At 43.6% G+C, this 17,269-nt stretch overlaps 1 protein-coding gene across 2 annotated transcripts in view; it reads right to left on the bottom strand.

Moving 5' to 3' along the window:
- Cfap20dc (CFAP20 domain containing) overlaps positions 1 to 17,269 on the bottom strand; it is a 252,383-nt gene that overhangs the window by 60,567 nt on the left and 174,547 nt on the right. For both annotated transcript variants that reach the window (XM_045135745.1, XM_045135746.1), the window contains one exon: positions 12,613 to 12,674. In XM_045135745.1, the coding sequence (XP_044991680.1) occupies positions 12,613 to 12,674 (62 nt within the window). The remainder of the gene's footprint in view (positions 1 to 12,612; positions 12,675 to 17,269) is intronic.

The following is a 17,269-nucleotide window of genomic DNA, read 5'->3' as shown; positions in this document are numbered from 1 at the left end:
TTCCTTCTATTTTAAAGGTTGTGACATGGAGGGTGAGTCAAGGGTCAGCTAATTGCACAAAAATGCAGAAATGCTATGAAGCTAATATTGCTATGAAAACACATGAACTAAGGGGTCCTTACAGGAAGTGATGCTTGAGAGGAAACACAGTGGCCAGACAGGTGTTAACCAGGCCAAAAGGAGACAACATGGGTAGAAAGCACCCCAGGATCAAGGAGAAGCAGGGAAGGCCTTCATGGAGTGAGAGGAGGAGGGCAGCAGGGTTAACAGACAGACCTCCAGAAAGAAAACAGCATAAGACACATGTGGATATCATGTGGGCCAAGCCACTCAATCCCTGCAGACCACTCAAGAGTGTGCTCTTGACTCGCCTGGGTAACGGCCATCCACTGGAGTGTGCCATTTGGGGACTACTCTCAGCTCTGTGTTTAGAAAGGCCACTATGTCTGCTCCGTGGGAAGTGAGTTATGGCAAGAGGCACACGCGAACACATGTGGAGACAACTTACAAGTCCAGAGCAAATATCCAGGAGGAGACAGTCAGAGATTTTAGAGACTGGAAGGCATCAGTAAGATATGGGAACTAAGCACATCCATGTGATTCAAGCTGATATACATAGTTGTTTAGTCAAAGCTTAGCTCTAGGCCAAATGGATGGGGCTAGATTGAGACCATTTTATTTATATATTTGAGAGAGAGAAAGAGGGATAAAAAGAAAGAAAGAAACATTTTAATAAAAGGGCATACAGGGCCTCCTGTCAGTTCAAACAAGCTCCAGGTGCATGCACCACTTAGTGTATCTGGCTTTCCAAAGGTACTGGGAATTAAACCCAGGCCTCTAGACTTTCCAAGCAAGTGGCTTTAACCATTTGGCAATCTCTGCAGCTCTTACACCTAGATCATTTCAGAGAACTCCATTGGCAGACTCCAAAGTGTTCAAGAGAAGTGAGGTGCAGTAGCTATGGCGGGCGTGAGCACCCGAGGGTGAGAAAGCACGCTGGTGACCCTGACTGGCACGTCTCAGAGCTCCCACCAGGTGCATGTTTTCTTCTCTGCTGGAAGCACTGATGGTAGAGAAGATAAAATCCACAAAACATATTAGAATTTGGGAAATCTTCACTGGATATGTAAAACATAATTGGAACCATTATCATGTCTAGGATTCAAGTGAGTGTTGAATGTTTGCACTTGGGTTGGGTACAAATATTTAGACAGTAAATTTCACTCCCTTGTAAGTTTCATTGTATATAATTATAGCAGGCCAGGACTGGCAACCCAGGCCTCACTTACATTAGGTTATACATGTTAAGATGCTGGGACTGGAGAGATCGCTCAGCAGTTAAAGAATTTGCCTATGAAGCCTGATGACATGGATTTGATGCCCCAGTACCCATGTAAAGGCAGATGCATAGTGGCTCATGCATCTGGAATTCATTTGCAGTGGCTAGAGGCCCTGATGTGCCCATTCTTTCTCTTCTTCTTTCTCTTCTCTATGTGTCTCTCTGCATACAAATAAATCAATAAAATATTTAAAAAAATAAAAAAGTTAAGATTTTAGAATAAAACCTATTTAAAGACATCAGAGAAGTTTTATTCTGAAAATTCTTGGTAATGCAAGTTGGTCATTGTCAAATTAACTACAAGTACACTTATCTCTTAAATTTATTTACATAAAATATAAATTTCTTTAAAAGATTTTTTTGGGTAAGTATTTATAATAATATAAAATAACCAAATCACCTTGTTATAGCATAGCACTCAGGCTGAATCCTGCCTACCTTACCCACCACCTCTGGGAAAGTGCAGTCGGTTTTCTCATAAATACATCATGATCTCAACCATAAAAGTCAAAGCTGACAAGGGGACAACTGGAGACACATCCTCGGTGCCTGAAGCTCTTCACTGAAGACAGCTGGGAACGATTTCTTGCTGTGAATGAGATGCTGAAAGAAGTCCATATGAAATCAGTATCAGAGCACAATGGAAGTTTGCATTGTAGATGCTCATTGAGGAGAGACCTGATCCTGGAAGGCAGAGGTGATTCTGATGCAAACATCGCTCTGGTTTTTGATGTACCTTTTCCTCATCTGAAAGTTACACTTTTTTTTTTTTTTGTTTTGTTTTTCGAGGTAGGGTCTCACTCTAGCTCAGGCTGACCTGGTAGTCACTGTGTAGTCTCAGGGTGGCCTCGAACCCATGATGATGATCCTCCTATCTCTGCCTCCGAGTGCTGGGATTAAAGGCGAGCACCACCATGCCTAGCTTGAAAGTTACATATTTGAAGAGAGAAAGGCCTGAAACGTTTTTAAGGTCAAACTAGAAATATGTTGATGATCTAAAAATGCAAGCCAAGTGCTTTATTATGTTATACTAGCAAGTGTTATTGTAGTTTAAAAATATCATTAAATCAGCACAAACGCACACTTATCATGCCCTGCACATTTTTCACACCGCGCTGCTTTCTGACTATGAGTAATCTGCTAATCTACTCCTTGCCTCACAATCTGTCAAAGTGACGGACCCGTTCCTCCTCTAATACACAAGATCTTCATTCACCCTATGTCTCCTCTGCTGCAATGCTGCCACATGCTCATCTGCTGACGCTGGGATTTGGAAACTCACAAGCACATTTAGAGAGTGTCACATGGGTGGCTGTCCTTGTTTGATGACCACTACCTCCTTTATTCCTGCAGGAGAAAGCAGAACTCCTGTGGACTCCTAGTGTGAGTCAAGGGTGTCTCAGAATGAAGGGAAGTTTCCGTTTAATTCGGGAAGAACAGAGAGAGGGCACCTTACCAGGCCAAAGCACTGACTGCAATGGAGTTCACTTTAATTCTAGTGGACAGGGAATAGAGTCTCATTCTGCATTTTCAACTCTTTGCACAGAGAAAAGGATCATTTGGTAGCTAGAGGATGAGTTATTCCCACAAAAGATGAAATGTCTTCAGCATAAAGGCACTGCTTCATGGAAGGAACACCATGGCTTCCTTTAAGGTACCTCCGGCCAGGCCTGACTTCAGGACATTTTACATAGCTATTCAGGGTCTACTGCTTAAAAATAGTCACTTCAACACAAAATAATTTTCTTTTATCTTTTTTTTTCTTTTAAGACCTGAATTAAGGACTGAAAAATAGGATAATGTAAAATTCTAGCTTTTTTTCTAAAACTGTAAATGACATAGCAACGTAAATCATCAATCATCTATGAATTACCATGTGGCTTCACTAGTCACTGATCCAAGTGTCCACGTAGAAACTCAAAGCTTAATATTGTTGACCTCAAAAATCAAAATCATGGGCTGGAGAGATGTCTTAGCGGTTAAGGGGTTTGCCTGCAAAGCCAAAGGATCCCAGTTCGATTCTCCAGGACCCATGTAAGCCAGATGCACAAGGGGGCAAATGCGTTTGGAGTTCATTTGCAGTGGCTGGAGGCCCTGGCGTGCCCATTCTCTCTTTCTCTGTCTCTCTTAAATACATAAATAAAGTCAAGATCATGGCTGGAGAGATGGCTCAGTGGTTATGGCGTCGTCTGCACATGCAAAGCCTAAACCCGGCTTCAGTCCCCAGGACTCATGTAAAGCCAGATGCAAAAAGTGGGGCACGCGTTTGGAGTTCGTTGGCAGTGGCTGGTGGCCCTGTTGTGCTCATTCTCTTCCTTCATCTCTCTCTCCTCTCTCTCTGCTTGCAAATAAATAAGTGAAAAAAAAATCAAAATCAAAGTTGTTTGCAGCAAAAATGAGAAATATTTATTAAATACACCTGGCTTCAGAAGGTGCATATTTTCCTCCCATGAACACACCAATACCCAACCACATTTTTTTCTTTCCTTTCCTTTTTTTTTTTTGTTTTGTTTTTTGAGGTAGGTTCTTGCTCTAGCTCAGGCTGACCTGGAATTCACTCTGTAGTCTCAGGGTGGCCTTGAACTCATGATGATCCTCCTACCTCTACCTCCTGAGTGTTGGAATTAAAGGTGTGTACCACCACATCCAGCCCCAGCCACATTTTCTTATTCCAAGCACCAAACTGCATCTGATCTGTCTTAATGGATGGCAAGGAAGTAAGGCTTTTAGAAATCCCTAGGTAAGGAGTCAATAGAACAATGGCGGTGTGTTAATTCAATCAAATCAGCTAAAAGTTGTCTGCTTTTTCCTCCCAGAGTCATATAAAACAGCTGGATGTTTGACTTGCACAGCATTTATCATACCGAGTGGGTTTTTATGTGATAATGAACATCACAATATGAACCTGTAAATACCAGTAAACACAATATATTGCTAAAGTGAAAAATTATGTGCTAACTATGTCGATTTCAAAAGGTAATGTTTTTCATTAGCAAGACAAACAGAAAAATAAATGTAGGACGGAGGCAATGGCTAGCCACGCAGAGCATGGGCATGACCTCAGGCTTATTACGGCAGCGTTTTCTGGGGCCAGCTTCGGCCCACGCTCCCTTCCCCTCAGGACTGCCCTTGGCCACAACAGGTAAGTACAAGATGCTGTTGGGGTTTCTGGTTTAAACAACAAAGGAGCTCTTCTGCATGGGAGCATAGAATGAACGATGAGGCAGTAAATCTAAGGCTGTGACTGGCTATGGCCATGCGACAATAATTATGACCAGCCATTTTTTTAGTTCATGTCATTCTTTGAGATCTTGTCTTGCATTCCATCCTGCACTGCCTTGCCGACCTCCAGCAGAATGGAGATGAATGCCATAGTCAAGAATCAACATTTGGACATGCTGAAAGTTCTCATTACTCTAGAAGGGAAGATGCATCCTTTAGTCAACAGTTACAATGGTAAGTAATTAACGTGGTAATTACCTTCCTTCCACTGGACTACAGAGCACAGGGGAGCTGAGGTTGCTATGTGGAGGCAGAGCTTGATGGGGAGGCCTGAGTCATCTCAGAACACCCTAGCCTGCTAGCTTGAAATGCCAAAATTCTCTAGGATCTTGTCACTTCAGACTTGGAGGCTTTGGGGTAATGGGGAGAAGATGCACGCTACTGTTCTGAAGTTCCCAGGGATATGGGCTCCAGAGGTCAGCAACTTTGGGAACAAGTCAAAAACGGGCTACTGGTTAATAGTTCCCAGACTTAACGCAAACAGTGGAGACAGTGAGACTTGGATGAGTTGAAGTGCTTAGTCCTGGCAGCCCAGGAGACCCGTTGACAACCATGGTGTGCGTCTCAACAGCGGGCGGTGGAGACAGGGCTGTCCAGGGCTCTGGCCAGCAGGTCTCGGATTGAACAGCGTGAAGATGAAGACATCTTGGGTGGGTGGGCAGGGTTGGGTCATTTGCTGCAGAGGCTGGGTAGGGCCTGGGCTCTGAGCAAACCTAAACTAAGAGTGAAGTGGGCAGCCAGGCGTGGTGGCGCGCGCCTTTAATCCCAGCATTCGCAAGGCAGAGGTAGGAGTAGCGCTGTGAGTTCGAGGTCATCCTGAGACTACATAGTGAATTCTAGGTCAGCCTGGGCTAGAGTGAAACTCTACCTCAAAAAACAAAACAAAAACCATGTAAACAAACAAACAAACAAACAAAGCCACCCCAGCAATAAACAGTGAAGTGGGATGGATAGGCCAGAGTGTCAAGAGAAGAGGAGCAAGGAGGGGTGACGGGGCGAGGGTTTACCAGCTGCCCCGCTCTATGCACTCACACGCCACTGTTGGCCAGTTGCTGGGCCCCCTGGAACCTGAGGGGAGAGGTGGCTCCTTGGTTTAGGGAGGGCAGTGTCCTGGGTTAAGAGTGGTTAGAAGTGAAAACACGTGGTGATTCTTGAGGGACTGGGTTTGCTTCTGGTGGGGGTCCTACAGTGGGCCTCTCTAGGGCGGGTGAAGAGGCTAGAAAAGACATTTGGAGACCTGGTCTCTGCCAAGTATTAGAGGGGAAGAGGGTCCAGGTATTCAAAAAAATCTGTTTTAATAGAGTGCCAGCAGGCTCAATACCTCTTTCTGAGCAAGACTGGTGAGAAGTCACTTAAAAAGAGAACCGTCACACAGGGTTAGGTTTGTGACACCATCTATCTGTCATCTATCTACCCATCCAACTGTCCATCTGTCATCTATCCATCATCTCTCTCTCTACCTAACCATCCTATCCCCACATCCACCACCCACCCACACATCTATTTCGCCTCATTAGCCTATCTGACTCAGGCGGCCTGCGGAGGTGTCCATGCACTTCCTCAGCGGCGGCGACCCAAGCGTGGCGGCTCCATTCACAAGATCCTGCTGTGTCTTTGTCTAAACAAGGGCCAGGAGTGAGAAGTCCAGCTTGTTTCCAAACAAGCCACACTTAATCATTTGCAGAGGAACATGAAATGCAGGTTAATCTTGTTTGTACAGAGTCTCCTCTCTGTCTTAGAAGGAAAGGAGCTGAAGTAAGAGAAGAGAAGCCCGTTAGCTGGTGTCCTGACCACTGGAGAAAAAGAACGTGGAGTGAGCCTGAGTAGGTCACCATGGCAGTTCCGCCTGGCTCCATCTGGCCACCTGAACCAGGGGAAGGGAGGTCATTGGTATTAATCATTTTGTCAAAGTCTGCAGGGCTTTATCAGATAATTATAGCTGTAAGTATGTTTGTACCACAATACATGTGGCAGGGCTATAAAGGATTTGGGCCCTAACATAATCTGCAATGACATTTAAAAAAAACAACAAACTTTAGGTAGCGGTAAGTCACAAAACAAACACTTTATAAAATTAAACTATTTGCTACTGCCTGGGCATTGTAGAATTTTTTCCTCTACCTACCTACCTTCCTTCCTCCCTCCCTCCCACCCTCCCTTCCTTCCTTCCCTCTCTCCCTCCCTCCTTCCTTCCTCAACTTCTTTATTCTGTTCTTTTTCTTCAAGGTGGGTCTTACACCAGTCCAGGCTGAACTGAAACTCATTCTCTAGTTCCAGGCTGGCCTCGAACTCACAGCGATCCTCCTACCTCTACTTCCTGAGTGCTGGGATTAAAGGCTTGCACCACTATGCCTGGCTAGAATTATTTTCTGTATTGTTTATTTCCATAAATATTTAGAACCTTAAAAAGCCTTTGACTCTATCCCTCCCTCATCCTAATTTTCCAGTGGGTTGTAAATTAGCATGTATTATCACCATTCAGAATGTGAGACTCCATGCACATGGACAGACAACCAGAACATAATTTCAGTTTACTTCATGAAATTTATTCCTGAGCAAAACAAAACAAAACAAAAATTGTGCTGTTGTGAAGAATCTATATAAACCCGTAAACAGATGTGTCTAGGGGATAGCTCTAAACCTGCAAATCAGAAGATAGATCTCCAAATAAATGACTTGAGGCTGCAAGCAGCATCCATTTTGCTCTGTCTGGCAGCATGCAGGTTTACATGCGCGGAACCATTTCTCAACATGAATGAACTGTGAAATTGTTTCCTCCTACCCCACACTCCTCTAAATTGTATTAGATTATGTCAGCCATTTCTGTGCCTCATTGTAAAGAATGTCAGTGCCCCAAGAGGCAGCCTCGGTGGGCTGGGAGGCAAGGGCCTCTGCATACGAGATGCTGCCTAAATATCAGTGGTTGGATTAGGAAAACATCATGGGAAAATACCACCCCTGCCTGATGCCGCATGGGGAAATGGCTGTGTTACAAATCTGGATGCTCCAGGGAATGAGAGGAGGTGAACCACATACATTTCAACTCCTAGACTGTAATCTCAGGAAGATGATGACCTCTGCTTCCCACCTTTATCCAGTGTTAAGTACTGCCCTGCAAGTGTAAGTGAATGATTTCATTGTAAAGAAAGCAGTGTGTGGACAGATGCAGTCTTTCAGCCACTGCTACTTAGAGCCAGTTCACGCTAACAGGAACGTGCCACTTTGTGGGTTGCATGTGGGCCGTCTCCAGTAACCCTGAACGCAGAGTGTGCAAGGCTGTCGTGACGCAAAACTGAAAGCCTTCCCAGAATGAATGTAAGTGGAAGACAAGAGCTGCTCTGGTTCAGTGGCCACGCTAAGTGAGAGCTGACTCTGATGCGTATTGCTGTAGTCACCTTCTCATTGCTGGACAAACACCCAACCAGAAGCAGCTGATGGGAGGAAAGTATTTATTTTGACTTACATTGCCGAGGGAAGCTCCATGACGACAGGGGAAGTGTGACATGAGCAGAGGCCACATCACCTCCGACACAGCAGGTAGAAACAGCAGCTGAACACTGGCAAGGGGGAGCTGGCTGCAACACCCCTAAGCCCACCCCCCTCAGAGCACACCTCCTCTAGCAAGACTCCAGTTCCTAAACTGCTATGTCTGGGGACAGAGCCCTGAGAGCGCGCGGGTCTCTGGGGTCGCCTGTCTCACAGCACCGCCTCAGCCGTGTGTGACGCGCACAGCAGCAGAGGTGGCTGCACCGCCCAGCTTCTCCGTGCCCGGGGGAGTTGCAGCATTTCACGGATGCTCACGCGGTCACTTGCTGTAGGGCCTCATCCTGGCGAACTCTCAGCGGCCTGCGTGTGTGGACTCTTCCTCACCTCTGTCGGCATGACTGGGCTTGTCCCGTGACACACTTAGCACCTGCGTTTCAGGTGCTCTTCACGGTCCCCTACGGAGCTTCCCCACGTGGGAGTCAGGTTAGATGTTTGGTTATCCAAGAGGCTGTATGAAGAGACCTCATGTCTCATGTGCCCTTTCCATGTTAGCTATTGGCATCCTTCATTTAAAGTTTACGCATTCTGAGGTGTAAAGCGTGGGTGGGTATTTACAGAATCCTAACAAACACAAATCTTAAGCAGAATCCTAGCTTTCAAATTTAAATTAATTTACATGTATTAAATGCATCAATTTATTCTACTTTATAGGATGACACATACTGATCTCAGATTTTTACTATCTTCTGTATTTATGGCCCAATAATGCTTTCTTGTTGATTCTCTGTGCTGTGGGATTTATGGAGCAGGAGCCAGGCTTCAGCACCTGCAGGTCTCCTGAGGTTATATAATTTTCTAGGAAACTATGGATAACCTGAGATCAAATGAGGTCAGTGTCTTTTTTTTGGCTATATAATTTGTCCATTTAATTTTACTATGTAAAATGTAAATTACTTTTTGCTAAGTGAATGAACACTTAGTGGGTTGCACAAGATATAATATCTGTCCTTTTGGTAAATATTTCTTATATTCTATCTTTGGGAATAAACTCTTTAAAGATATATTTAAAGCCACATACTATACCATCATAATATTTGTTCATTTGCCCATTTCATATTTATAAAGCAGATGTTGTATAGAGCTCAGTGAAATACAAGTAGTGTGACCCATCTGTGGTGGCACTGGCTCTTTCTATTCTTTGCGTGTGTGCTTGTGTGTGAGATGGGCATGCGTGTTCTGAAGCACATGTATGTGGGGAGGCAGAGGCCAGAGGTTCACACTTGGTGTCTTCTTGTTTTCCACTTTATGGAGGTGCTCTCTCATTTGAACTCAGAACTCGCCATTCCGCCTAGTCCAGGTTTCCAGCTTGCTCCAGTGAGCCTGCCTTCTGCTGCCCGGGGGCTGGGATTGCCAGTGGACCACCTCCCCAGCACGTAAATGTGCACTAGGGATCCAGACACCTGACCTCAGCTTGCGTGGTAAGAATTCGGTCCTCTGGGCTGTCTCCCTGGCCTGTGGCTTTACTACATCAAGTCTATGAGTCTTGTGGAAGTCACAGCATCACAAGGTTAGGAATGACCTCAGACAGCATATAACTCAAATCCTCTCTTTAATACACAGTGGTGTGTATATGATTATACGACATTTGGAAAGGCCGGGAGGCTTGTCTGAGAGCACCTGCTAGGGCGTGGCAGAATGATCGTGAGAATTAGGTTCCACTTTCTCAAATACCTTGTTCTCCCTCTTATTTGTTCCCACTGTGAACCCCAAATTTGTTATACTTTAGACCAAAGTTGGATTTCCAGTTATCCTGAAAGCTTATATGCAGAAAAAAATTAAGTGAATTTAGATTAACTGCAAAATTGTACATGACACATTCACCTATCAAGAGCAGTGTAATTTTAAGAATGCTTAAACAACTTTTTATATATACTGAAATTCTAATCTGTTTTAAACTCCTTATTATATATATATATCCACTTGTGACCATGACAATTCTAAAAGATCAGATCAGGATTTCTGGACCAGGAACAACTAGAAGACTGCTGATCAAGAAGATGTTTGCTAAACGCATATTGCAAACACCCCCAGGTTTTCAGATCAAGTCAATGATCTCCCCTGGGAGCCACGTTATGAACCACTGCTGGCCGGACCAGAACTGGATACTGTGTTCATCCTAGGCTAATCATATCCTCTCTCGTACAACTTGAGATTCTGATGGTCAGTAGGCCTCTGAGTATACTTTGAACTGTAAAATGTAGACTCATGATCTGTCAGGTGCCATATGTAGAATCAGAAATAGAGAAAAGCAATATTTTCAGAGAGTGACCGAGCAGAAGGGGCACGGCAGACTATCTGGCTGCGGGCTTAGAAGTCCCTGGGTCCTGGCCCCTCTGAAGGTCTGGCATCTTTGGGGTCTAGGGTGCAGTCTTGTATTCCTGTTAAACAAACCCTCCCGCCCCGCTCTCTCCCTTTCTAGCTCTCCCATCCAGCTACTAACCAGGCCTGACCCTGCTTAGCTTCAGACACCAGGCATGTTCAGGTGACATGAGCACAGACCCTTCCTAGCTGCCTCTCAACACTATCCATGTTGTCTTCATTTCAAATTGTCCCAGTGTTAATATAGACGTTATGTGACAAAATCCCACAGTGCTTCCCTTGTCCTGGTTTGCCTATCCCATGAGACAACCCACACTATGGGCTAAAGAGTGGTATAAAGCGCGATGCACTTACTAGCTAAGACTGTGAGCAGAGCTCAGCCAAGACATGCTGACTTTCCACTGTGTTCCCAGTAAACAGCAGTGATAAGGTGATAGTGACATTTGTGAGTAACTGCTTCTATAACTATCAGAAGCAGTAGGAATACTTTAAGTCTAGGTTTCCCTTAAACTTGCAGCAATCCTCAGCCCTCTAAGTATTGGCTACTGTGTGTATTTTTATTTAATTTTATTTTTGGTGGATGTGTATGTAGCAATGTATGTGTGTGTATGAGAGACAGAGAGAGAGAGAGGGAGAGGGAGAGGGAGAGATCTGATAGCTTACCTCCTCACTTCCTGGTGACAGAGTCTCTCACTGATTCCAAAGCTCCCTGTTTTCCAGTTAGACTCGCTGACCAGGGAACCCCAGTCTCCCTCTTACCTTAGAACTGGGGTCACAGGCATTCACAAGCATGCCCAGCTTTTTCATGTGGTGCTGGGGTAGAACTCAGGTCCTCACACTTGTACAGCCATCACTCTTACCTGCTGAGCCATCTCCCCAGCCCTACTGTGTGTGTGTGTGACAGAGAGACAGAGAGAGAGGGAGAGAGGGAGAGAGGGAGAGAGAGACACTATATGGGTATTCCAGAGTCTTGTCACTGCAACCAGCTATACAAATATGCTCGGGTATTGAACTCGGGCTGGCAGGGTTTGCAAACAAATGTCTTTAACCACTGAATAACCTCCCCAGAACTCCTTGTGTTTTTTTTTTTTTACGAGAGAGAGAGAGAGAGAGAGAGAGAGAGGGAGGCAGAGAGAGAGAGACAGAGAGAATGAAGGAGAATGGATGCACCAGGGTCTCTGCCTGCTGCAAATGTATTATAGATGGATGTGCCATTTTGTGCCCCTGGCTTTATGTGGGTGCTGGGGAACTGAACTGGGGCCCTTCAGCTTTGCAGGCTGGGCCAGCGCCTTCAAACTGAGCAATCTCTCCTGCCCATGCGCATTGTTAAAGCTCCAGTTCAGATCTGCTTATTCCTAGTCAGCCTAAAATCCGAGATTTTTTTTTTTTTTAATTTCTAGTCAGCCCAAACTTCCAAGTTTGTTTTTTATTCCTAGTCAGCCTAAAATTCTGAGGTTTTTTTTTTTTTTTTTTCTGTGTTGACAAGCGATTCAGGGGCTAACAGTATTTTTTGAAATAATGAAGTAACTTTAAGACTATGATACAGTGATCCTCCTACCTCTACCTACTGAGTGCTGGGATTAAAGGCATGTACCACCACACCTGGCTTTAGATTATGAACTTTTGTAAAAAAAGCAAATGGCCACTTGAACTTATATAAGCTATCTTGATAAATTTATATATCTATTGTATACATATGTACATATAAGTTTGTACTTAAAAGTACATTGAATACCTAATAAAATCAAATATTTATGCAATCTAATAAAGAATATGTTAGTACTCAGAGACCTTATCATGTGCTAAGAGCTGAGCTAAATTTTTTTCCTGCATCAGCTCATTTGAACTTCCTCAGAACACTGCGAAGTAATCATTAAGCCTGAATTACTTCCAGTTAAATGACTTGCTCAAAGTCTTCTAGCTAGGTATTTAATCATAGGTAAATTGTTACCACTGCTGCCCAGTTTGTAAAAGAAACTGGATAAACTCAGACTTTTAAAGAACAGGATTTTGAAAGCTCTTGGGAAGTTTTGGAAAACAATTTCACTAAATGAAAACAATATACCATATTCTCAGTAAATATTTTTTAACAACAACAATATGTAGGAGGTATCAGTGCTTCTTACCGGGGGTTAGATGGAGAAGGCGGATTCATTTCTTTCTGATAGTGACGACCCTGGTTCACAGGCTGTAGAAAGACAGAGCAGTTGTAAGGTATTAGCACAGTGATTATATACTACATATATGTGTGTGTGTATAGTTTCACACAATTTGTCAGTACTGTATTTTTTCCTCAAGATTCAATCCATAAGAAGGTAACTGGGCTGCTTTACAGCAGAGGCAAAGGCTTTCTGAAACAACAAAGAAAATGGGCATGATAGCAACGAGGAAACGGTTATTTTTAAAACTTTTATTTATGAGAGGGAGAACATGAGAATGGGCATGCCAGGGCCTCTAACTACTGCAAATGAACTCCAGACACATGTGCCACCTCGTGCATTTGGCTTATGTGGGGGGACCTGGAGAATTGAACCTGGGTACTTAGGCTTTGCAGGCATGTGCCTTAACCGCTAAGCCATCTCTCTAGCCCGAAATGGGTTATTTTAATGGCCAGTGATTGGGTCAATGACATCTATGATGGCATCAAGGCTCCTGTGTCAGAGTCTTCTCTTCCATGTGGAAATTCTGCACTGGTTGATATTTACAGATATAGAAAATAAAAAAAGCCATGTCTCTTGATGAGTAAATGCCACATGGAAAGTATCAGCAATAATTTGGGTAGACAGAAAGTAACTCATGTCTCAATGTTAATAAGTTTACAGGGGTCACTTTTGCCCTTAGTGAGAATGACACATAGAAATCTTAGGCCAAGGTGGTCATTTTCCCCAAGTATAAATGCTAGTCAACATGCTGAGAAAGTGATGTCAACACCTAGGAAAAATGTGAGATCCCAAATTTTCCCTCCATGAGAAAACTTTCATTTACTGTCTACTTTGCAGCACAGATTAAAAAAATTACATTCCATGAAGCCTTAAACAATTGCCTGTAATAGAACTTGATTTTTCTCTTTGGTCTATAAAGGAAGAAAAATTTTATTATATCTAACAGAAACTCTCCTCTGGCCATAATGCTAAGGATTTTCCTTATGTGATTAACACCAAGATTATTTTAATATGAAAATCACTTTATTTTAGCGTCTTCATTTTATTACAGCTTGGAATTTGGTATACATTTAAAATTTCTTCAATTAATTTATTAGAGAGAGAGAGAGAGAGAGAGGGAGGGAAAGAGGAAGGGGAAGAATGGGCACACCACAGCCTCCAGCCACTACAAATGAACTCCAGACACATGTGCCACCGTGTACATCTGGCTTACATGGGTACTGGGCAATCAAAACCTGGGTCCTTAGGCTTTGTAGGCAAGACTTAACTGCTATGCCGTCCTCCGGCCCTGGCATACATTTTCGAAGTGCATTTACAACATTCCCTTCTCAATGGGGCTCGTACTGTAGCTTTCTCCCCCATAGTTGAGTGACGCCACAGCGCTGACCCTCAACAAGGCCAGCAGTGTGGTGCTGATGGGTGCAGATAAACAGCCACCTTCCCTTCTTCCCCACATATTCCTTATTTTAATAGGCCCTAAAATATTAATGACATAGGTGATGGGAATTCTTCAGACTAAACTGTCTTTCCTTATAAATAATTTCTTGGATGTATTCCTTTAATTTATATCAAACACCCCATTGGATAATCACAGTCACTTAGCCTGGCTGCCTGTGATGCCCCGTGAATTTCAATGTACTCAGATGCTTTGGTAATTGAACCGATATCAATGCATCACCCTGTCAGTAATAGGAAACAACAGCTGGGAGAAGGGTGGAAGGGAAAACATGTCATAAGGCATATTTGATCTCACCGGAGAAATAAGACTTTCAGCAATTTGCAAGTGAAATTTCATTCTATGATTCAGGCTTTATTATTTCATGGCAAAAAAGAAATTAGCAAGCAAAGGCCCTAACAGGTTGGCTTTCTGTACGAGCGCACACTGGCACGGAACTCCTCCCCTCAGATAAGATGCTCACTGGCACTCGCTCGGTATTTCAGCTGCACTTGGGCCTCCAGTGAACGGACTTCTGCCTATTTGTCTTCAGAGGCATTTCCATAACCATCTGAGTATACTAGTTCTTATACTTAAACATTTCTTAATTTTATACCATAAATCTTTATTTATATGCATCCTAAGCCCCTGCACTTCCTCCGTCCCTTGGAAAACACCTGTCATGTTTTGACCGGGCGCTCACTTTGGACTGCGCACGCTCGTCCCTGTCCTCCTGCTCATGCTTATGTAGCACACAGGGAGGGGACATAAGAGTCCAGGAGCGTCCACATGCACAGCAATGATAAGAACTGCTGACTTGAGGAGGGGGAAGGTGAATCTGGAAGTTTCTCTGAGGCTGGATGTCCTCTGCCCTGGAAAAAAGATCTGGGGGCTCACCATGCGCTGGCCCACAGCATGGCACCTGCTAGGGAGAGCAGAGGCAGCAAGGCCATTCTCACCTTCCTTGCTCGTCTCCCCTTCAGCAGCTCATAAAACTTGGGAAGAATCTTTTGATCTGCTCCTGGGACAGAGCTTCATGTGAGAGAGGCTCTTTCCCCCTGAACCCGTGAGAAAGGGGCATCCTTATCTCTGAAGACACGAAAGGCTTTATCAAGTTTCTTCCAATTGATTTCTGTTAGAACATACCCCATTTGTCCAGTCACATTTCTCCACGACCTTCCACTCTGTCAATCCTAGCATAAGAATCTACATATTTAACCATTTCTTTGGGTCTTTATTTCCTTATGAAGTACCCTGTGTTATGAAAAACTTAAATGAAATACATTTCCTCAATTAATCAGTTCTTTTAAAAAAATTAAAGAGAGAGAGAGAGAGAGAGAGAGAGAGAGAGAGAGAGAGAGAATTGGCACCCCAGGGACTCCAGCCACTGCAATTGAACTCCAGATATCTGTGCCACCTTGTATGCATGTGTGATCTCGTGAGCTTGCGTCACCTAGTCACCTATGCATCTGGCTTACGTGGGCTCTGGAGAGTAGAACGTGGGTGCTTATGCAAGTGCCTTAACCTCTAAGCCATCTTTATAGCCTTAATCAGTTCTTTTGCTGTAGGATTCTCATCCATGAGCCTAGAATGGGTAGAGAAAAAATAGTTTTCCTTCCCTACTGTAAGTTTCTCTATATAGTATCAGTAAATTTATTTTTAGGTAGGTAACATCCTGTGAAAGTACCAGGAAGGAAAACTGTTTTCAATTTTAGAATTCAGTCTTTAAAAATATGTAATTATTTTTAAATATTTCACTGATTTTTATTTATTTGAGAGAGAGAGAGATAAATAGGCAGAGAGGGAGAGAGACACACACAGAGAGAATTGGTGCACCAGGCATCCAGCCACTGCAAATGAACTCCAAATGTGTGCACCCCCTTGTGCATGTGGCTTATATGGGTCCTGGGGAATTGAACTTGGATCCTTTGGCTTTGCTGGTAAAAGCCTTAACCACTAAGCAAAAAATATTTACTTATTTAAGAAGTGGTGGTGGTGGGGGGTTAGGGAAATGAATGAGAACGAGCGAGTCAGGGCCTCTTGCCATTGCAAATGGAACTCCAGACACATGTACCATTTGTGCATCTGGCTTTACATGAGCACTGGGGAATTGAATCTCAGTTGTCAGGCTTTGCAAGCAAGCAAGCACTTTTAAGTATTGAACCATGTTTCCAGCCCCCTCAAGTCCAGTCTTATATAGCAAATACCCTAAATACAGGTGAAGAGACCACCCACTGTCAATGCCAGTTATACTGTGACTCCTATGTATTCATCTTTTACCCCAGGTTAGCTCTTGGCAGATCCAAACCCTTTGCTTCTTCCGGCAATTCTATGAACTATGTTCAACTAACGCTGTTCAGCAGGACGTTTAGATACTTTGTACCCATGTGTCCGACTGCACAGTTCACCGTCTTAATCACTTTTGCTCATAGTACAGCTCAGGAGTTTGAGGATTCACACACAACACAAAAATACTGTCTTTAATGTGCCAAATACAATGTTTTCCAAGAACAAATGTGGCAAAATTCATATAGTTTGTTGCATGAAAAAGTCCAAAAATATGTATATCTGAAAAATAAAAGACTACCACCTCACCATGAATTAAATTCATTTGGCTTAATTCTCATGCCTGTATATATTTAAGGTTAAAGAAAACAATATTAAAGTCAAGACAATCACAAGATATAACAGGCAGTGATCTGAGCATAAAGGACATTTATTTCGTGAGGTGGCTTTTGTAGTCCTTAGGCACAGAACAACTCACACATTCCAGTATTTTCTCCTGACAGTACTGAGTCTAGTACCGGTTTCCCATCTCATTTCTACACCTGTGGGAGTTCATCTGCTCACCTCATTTGCCTACAGCTTAGCATACTTGCCTTTTTAGTTGGATAAAAGTAAAACTCAGTACACCTAAAGAGAGCCAAGAAGTTAATGAATCTGCACGGCCAGAAAAAATTAAGACATATTAACTCTAAAGTGCCTGAAAAATGCCAACATATTGTGCTCTCGATGCACAACAGTCTGGAATCATCATGCCAAATGCAGATAGACTTTTGAGCAGAGAAACAGAGCAGTTCCTAGTAATGTGAAGCCTCGTCCTGTTGGTGGCGCTGTTGCTATATACATTACTGCCGGAAAGGCAGCATTCATAAAATTAACTACCACACAGAAGCATTGCTTTCC

Source organism: Jaculus jaculus, chromosome 16, assembly GCF_020740685.1.
Source record: "Jaculus jaculus isolate mJacJac1 chromosome 16, mJacJac1.mat.Y.cur, whole genome shotgun sequence".
In the NCBI taxonomy this organism is placed as follows: Eukaryota; Metazoa; Chordata; class Mammalia; order Rodentia; family Dipodidae; genus Jaculus; species Jaculus jaculus.
Note: the sequence above shows the minus strand (reverse complement) of the source record. Positions and strands in the feature narration are given on the sequence as shown.